At 41.0% G+C, this 7,305-nt stretch overlaps 1 protein-coding gene across 1 annotated transcript; it reads left to right on the top strand.

Annotated features, from left to right (window-relative positions):
• The first annotated feature begins 425 nt into the window (after positions 1-425).
• Positions 426-4,089, top strand: LOC146020393 (uncharacterized). The gene is made up of 6 exons (XM_083153493.1): positions 426-522; positions 722-847; positions 1,075-1,182; positions 1,370-1,588; positions 1,786-1,824; positions 2,042-4,089. Exons 3-6 carry the CDS (start codon positions 1,086-1,088, stop codon positions 3,094-3,096), a joined length of 1,410 nt encoding a protein of 469 aa, XP_083009619.1. The 5' UTR covers positions 426-522; positions 722-847; positions 1,075-1,085; the 3' UTR covers positions 3,097-4,089.
• The last annotated feature ends 3,216 nt before the right edge of the window (positions 4,090-7,305 follow it).

The following is a 7,305-nucleotide window of genomic DNA, read 5'->3' as shown; positions in this document are numbered from 1 at the left end:
TGGCTTGTTGGTGTATGCTAGTTATTACGGGGGCCTAGGCTGTATAGAGACTTACGCTGGTTTAGTATGTTGTGGAATTACAAAGCCCGGCATGGCTGTCCTCAATTTTGCTATTAGGACTTGTTAATACAATGGCAATGCATGCGGGGGTGTTTGTAGTTGATAACCGGCCATTTGTATGTGTAGATCTGTGATTAGCGTGTTGTGTTTGGTATACAGATTTTGTGCACACAAATTCTTTTATGATTGCTGAATGATGTATGTTGTTATCAACAGTGACATCTAGTGGTTGTTGCAGAAAATACCTTTGAACTTAAGCTATCAACAAAACCTCAACATGCAGGTGTGTATATGATATTTACAATAGTTTAACAATAGCTTATTGTATTGTTATTTCAACTTATTATTATTATTTATTACAGAGAAAGGAATACAAAACCATTAATGCAAATAAAATAAGTCTCAGAGACTTTCAAGATTTACCCAGCTTTCAACAGCAGTCAAATGAGCAGACAAATACGTGTAAGTTTACAGATCAAAGACACATTGTTGTTGGTGGTTATAAATGTTACTCTGTTGGTGTTAATTATCAAGCGCCCTATTGGTATTAATGTTACACGTGTTGATTGTATTTTTCGTTCTACAAAATTGTTGTGTTAATTTTTATTTTATTTTTTATGTATATATTATTTTTTATTAAATTGTTAATCCCATAAATCAGTTTCAGATGTCACAAATGACGCATCTGAAGTTGGATCATATGGTTCGGATTTCACAGTCGGGCCGGATCTGACGACATTCGAAAACCCATACGCAGCATACTCTGATTTGTCCGAATCGCAAAAATGTAGGTGATCATAAGCCGTCAAAAAAAAAAAATGTGATGTATGTTAAAAAAAATGTGATATATTATTATTTCCAAAAATATGTCTCTCTCTCTCTCTCTCTCTCTCTCTCTCTCACGCTATCTCGCGCGAACTCTCACGTTCTCACTCATATATATATATATATATATCCTGTTATATTCATTTTTATACAGCCTGTGATATTAATGTGTTATTTGTTCTCTGTTAGTATCGCCGATTATGTCGAAATCTGATGCAGAACACATAATGGATGATCTCTGGAATTTACCATCGGCAAAACACTATAAACAGCTATACCAGACCCCGGCTATACAAGGTGAATTTTGACGATTGGATGGTGATGTTTTTATAATGTGTTTTTGTGTTAAATGTTACATATCGTCGCAAAATCATGAATAGTGTCCACAGGAGTTGTTGTTATCATGACTTAAATGACGGTTTTTTTTTTTTTTTTTTTCTCAAGTCGGCGAATGTGTCGTTAATTGATAATATATGTATTACAGATGACATAGCTAGCCGGTATGAACCTACGGTACCTAGGGCCGATACGTGTGAAGCGGGACCATCCGGATACAGAGAACCGACATCGAGTGTTGGATCAAACGCCAAACAACCCAACAGCACATTGGCTAAAGGAGCAAAAAGAACCCAGATCAGCGATCAAGCTTTCTGGTCATTGTTTAAAGGAACCATGCCGGCGCAAACCTTTGACAAATACCCGTGTATGTTTATTTATTTGGTTTCTTATATAGCACAACATTTACCACTGTTCTTTACAAATGGAAACCACAGGTATTAAACAGACTGTGTAGATGAAAACCGACAAGGAAGGTGGGGGTTGGGAGGTCTGAAGTTGTTATAAAGCGACTGTCTTTGTGGCCGCGTATGTGTAACTAAAATGGTGTGATTTTTATTACAGTAGGAACCACGCCGATGGAAAGATCTGGCAAATATTCAGGTGTGTAATGTAATGTTTATTTATTTAGTTTCTTATATAGGACCGCGTTCATCATTGTTCTTTACAAATGGAAACCACAGGTGTTAAACAGACTGTGTAGATGCAAACCGACATGGATGGGGTGGGTGTTTTGGGAGGCGGGTCTGAAGGTGTTATAAAGCGGTTGTCTTAGTGTCCGCGAATGTGTAACTAAAACGTTGTTATTTTTTATTTACAGCGGATCCGCGACGATTCGCAAAAATGATAGCAGCGGCCGGGGTTGCTCAACCACTCAATGCTGAAATGGATGGGGGTGAATCAGCTAAAACGGTGATCGACCCACAACTTCAAGAAGATGTATCAAGGGCCGAGATCATGGCCACCGAGCGCGACGATTTCAAGCCAAGCAAGCGGAGAATTACAAAAAGTCGAGTCGGTCAAGAAAACAAGGCCGATTTATCAGACCTTAAAAGAAGATTGAAATATTCGGAAGGTAGACCCGTGAGAAAAAGAATTGCATTACAAACAGTGCCAACCGTGAGTAATGTGGATTACCCGCACGCATTTACAACACCTGCAACACCTACTGAATCCGACATTGACATTGCCGGTAATACAAAGACTGTGAAGACTCGTAAAACTTTACGACTGTCAAGAGAGAGATACACGCCGCTGACGGATGATGATGTCATCGTAATTTCAGACACGCAGGAACATCATACTACAGAAACGCAAAGCGTGGGCAGTAACACGCCTGCAGCTACATTATCCGCTAATGATGAGGACTTAAATGGGCAAACATTTTTTATCACCCCTAGTGAAGAGTCAGGCTCAGATACACCACAGAATGATGATGAGGCTGTAACATCTGTAGCCGGAATCCCTGATAAAGTAATGGGTGATGATTACACAAAACTACCCAGTGTTTTTACCACGGTCGGCGAGGCAACCGCATCGGGCGGTGCGGATGCCCCGCCGACCGTGGTATCGACAGACATAGTTGATGGGGTTCAGAATGTGGAACAATTAGGACAAGATGCGGAAATACAATACTACGCGGTCATGGGGAGGATGCGTGAGCATATAGGGTACATGCGTAGAAATGTCAATACCATGTTGAACCGTATAAAAGATGAGCTTTATGGTTCAAAAAAGAAGCCGGAGATCATTAAAGAACTTGTAGAAATGTACATGAATGTAACATCAAATCATATATCAGAGACCGTGAGGACTAGGGATTTTATTAAAGCGAACATGTATCATTTTGCCGAGATAATTGAAACGGATCCGTGACTAGGCATGGTGGGTTATGGGTTGAAACGTAATTTACATGTGTGTAAAAAAGCCCCAAGAATTAAAGCAAATGTACCGTGCAAAATCTCACACTTATTTCGCCGTTCGAAAATAAAACAGGCTTTAAAATGCATATACAGGCTGAGAAAGCGTAAACAACACAGGGGGCGATGCACAACCCCAACCCCGTGTGCACAGGCTGACAAATCACCGGACCAACCATTACCGGGTGACGCTGCGTCACCTGACAATGTTGAACACCCCGCAACGCCCATGCATAATGACATAGATGGGGGTGCGCCACCCGGTAATGGTGAAGGTCGGCGAGATGTGTACTTAGAAGCTGTTAACAGGTATGAGCGACACCATCCTAATTTCAGAGCTATTGAGTATCATAATCATTTTCAATTTGTTAATTTGGAAAGAGTTACATCATTTGCAGAGGGTGTTGAAGCCGTACACAACGCTATACAGGTTATGATTGATGAATTCATGGTTGGTGTTGACCCTAATGATCGTGTACAGTTAAGATTGGAGGGGGGTGGTTTACACAACGCCATCTACTCACACCGAAAGCCGCAAGAATCATTAGACGCTGTCAGTTTCTTGAATCAAATTACAAACACTCTTCAAAGTAACGCTGAATTCTTATTAGGCACGGGTTTAAGGTTTGTGATCACTGTTTTTAGAAATAGAGCGGGTGGGGCCCTAACTGGTCGCGGCCTTAGACGCATTCCATACAGCTTAATTATAGAAAGGCGCAGAAGACACCTGTATGATTTCAACAATACGCACAATTATTTGTGCTTTGCGGCATCGATCTGCAAACTTCTGGATAAAGGTAATGCCACAGACGCTGAAATACACGATCGGGCGCTTCAAATTCATAAGGATTTGAACCTACCGATCGATAAAGCAGTCAGCTTTAGCGACGTTGTTGTTTTTGAAAAACACTTAAAAACAAAAATTACAATATTATATCATAATAATCGTTCTTGGCATTACTATTCTTTAGATTCGCGCTACGGTGATACCCTGTATGTATTATATCACGATTCACACTATTATGGCCTGATTAATATCTGCGCATTTCTCGGATCGAGATATTTCTGTTCCTTATGTAATCGAACTTATGAGCGCAAAAATAGCCACGATTGTCTTTTCTTTTGTAAGGCTTGTCACAGACAAGCGTGCGCTGATGATGGGGCTTCCGCATTAAGATGTTCGGTTTGTAGGGTGTTTTGCAGATCGCGTGAATGTTTAGAGGAGCACAAATCCTTAGCTTTAGATCGCAAAATATCCTGTCTTGAACATGTTTATTGCGACAGGTGTTGTCTCTACCGTCGCAGGTCTCATGAGTGTCAGGGGCTAAAGTGTTCTACTTGCAAGGCATATGTTGATGGGTTTGCGGATCATTTGTGTTACATACAGCCCATCAAAGCGGAAGAACCCACCACCAAATACATCTTTTTTGATTTCGAATGCATGCAGGAGACAGGTATACATATACCAAACTACTGTTACGCTCTCACATTAATGGGTGAGAAATCCTGGGAGTTTAAGGGCAAAGCTTGTATCGATGATTTTGTAAAGACGTTCATGAAACCAAAATTTGCGCATTACACATTCATAGCCCATAACGCTGGGCGGTATGATTCGTATTTTGTATTGAACAAGATCATCAAAGAACGGTATACAGTATCCCTCATCTCTAATGGCGGAAACATAATGTGTATCACAATAAAAGATCTGAAGATTAGGTTTATAGACTCTCTCAATTTTCTCCCCATGAAATTGAGCAGATTTCCAAAGGCCATGGGATTTGATGGCGTTAAAGGTCATTTCCCGCATTTTTTAACACAGCCGATAACCAAAATTACATAGGGGTCATGCCCTCAATAGAATATTTTGGCCTACAACACATGATGCCTGAGGAGGCCGCTGATGTTACAGAGTGGTACGAAAAAAACAAACACAAGGCGTTTAATTTTCAAAAAGAATTAATACGATATTGTAAAGAGGATGTCAGAATATTGCAAAAAGGGTGCGCAGCTTTCAGATCAGCCGTTATAGCCATGACAGAACAGGAGTTTGTAATAGCGGCAGAGAAAAAAGATGTAGCCGTTAAACGTCACGTTGATCCATTCCAGCTGACGACTTTAGCGTCGGTTTGTATGGCTATGTATCGTTGTAAATATTTACAGGCAAACACATTGGCTCTTGTACCGGGTGATAACTATCACAAGACCCAGAAGCGTTACTCAACACCAGCCATACAGTGGTTAATGTACATAGAACACAAAGAAGGTGTGAGTATAAGACACGCTTTACAAGGTGGTGAGAAGAAAGTCGGTAGATACAGTCTGGATGGTTACGCCGTGATTAACGGCGTGCCAACAGCTTTTGAATTCCAGGGGTGTTTTTATCACGGTTGTGACAACTGTTACAAAACCGATGATGAAAACAATCTGACTAAAACAACCTACGGTCAACTGCGGCACAAGACACAGTTAAGGATACAATACCTTAAACGGTGTGGATTTCAGATAAGGGAGATGTGGGGGTGTGAGTGGAAGAAAATGAGGGAGACTGATGAGGAGCTTCAGGTTTTTCTGAAAGGTTTGGAAATCCCTGACCCCTTGGATCCTCGTGATGGTCTTTATGGCGGCCGCACTAACGCCATAAAACTTTATCACAAGACAGAGTGCGATGAAAAAATACACTATTTTGACTTTACTAGCCTATACCCATTTGTCAACAAGACCAAAACATATCCTATACGTCACCCACGCATCATTTATAAGGACTTTGATGATGTCACAAAGTATTTCGGTTTTGTTAAATTAAAAATTAATCCTCCGCGAGGCCTTTTCTTTCCAGTTTTACCGGTTAAAATGAATGGTAAGTTAATGTTTCCGCTGTGCCGCACATGCGCCGAATCTGGACAGTGTGAGCCGTGTGTTCATGACTCAGAAAACCGCGCCCTAACCGGTACATGGTGCACAGTGGAGATAAATCTTGCTATAGAAAAGGGGTACAAAGTGTGTAAAATCTATGAGGTGTGGCATTTTGATGAGAGATCTGATGATCTGTTTTCAGGTTACATTAAAACACACCTCAGAGATAAACAGGAGGCTTCTGGTTACCCCGATTGGTGTACAGACTCTGTGAAACAACAAGAGTACATAGACGCGTATCAAAAAAATGAGGGCATAGCTTTAAGACACGAACACATAAATGTCAACCCCGCCAAAAGACAAATTTCTAAATTGTTTTTAAACTCATTATGGGGTAAATTTGGTCAACGTAGCAACATGCCCAATACTTGTCTAGTGACAGATCCTGATAAGCTTTTTGAATATGCCTTTCAACCACACTATGAGGTGTCTGCTTTAGACTTCATAGACTCAGAAACTGTTATGGTCAACTGGAAATACGCCAAAGACCATTATACCAGGTCTTCAACAACAAATATATTTATAGCAGCATTTACCACAGCGCACGCCCGCGTCGAGTTGTACAACCTATTGGATAGATTACAAGATAGATGTCTGTATCACGATACAGATTCTGTAATTTTTGTCAGCAGGCCCGGTGACTGGAATCCGCCATTAGGCGATTATCTAGGGGAGTTGACCAGCGAACTACCATCTGGTACGCATATAACAGAGTTTGTTTCAGCCGGCCCCAAGTCATACGGCTATAGACTAAGCAACGGCAAGACGAGCCTCAAGGTCAAAGGTATAACGTTGAATGTTTGTAATGAGCAGCACGTTAACTTTGACAGTCTGAAAGAACTGGTCTTAGATTATCCTTTAAACCCCAAAGGCGAGGATCAGAAAAAAATTGTGACCAGGCAGCCCGGTATAGTACGTGTGAAAAAGTACTGGCAGATTGAAACCCGTATGCTGCAGAAAACGCAAAAGTGCGTTTACACTAAACGTAACCTCACGGATAATTTTACAACCCTACCATTTGGTTATTAAGATGGATATCCGTTTTCAACACCCCTTCTCCTGTATTTTAGCCGGACCCTCCAATTCGGGGAAAAGTTATTTTGTGAAAACGCTAATACAACACGCATCCACACATATGACGCATGTACCTGATAATATTGTTTGGTTTTACACCTGTTGGCAACCGATATATGACCAACTTCTGAGTGCTCACCCTGGTATGCGTTTTATAGAGGGGTTGCCCGAGTCATTT

This window comes from Crinia signifera, chromosome 7 (genome assembly GCF_055691185.1).
Source record: "Crinia signifera chromosome 7, ASM5569118v1, whole genome shotgun sequence".
In the NCBI taxonomy this organism is placed as follows: domain Eukaryota; kingdom Metazoa; phylum Chordata; class Amphibia; order Anura; family Myobatrachidae; genus Crinia; species Crinia signifera.
Note: the sequence above shows the minus strand (reverse complement) of the source record. Positions and strands in the feature narration are given on the sequence as shown.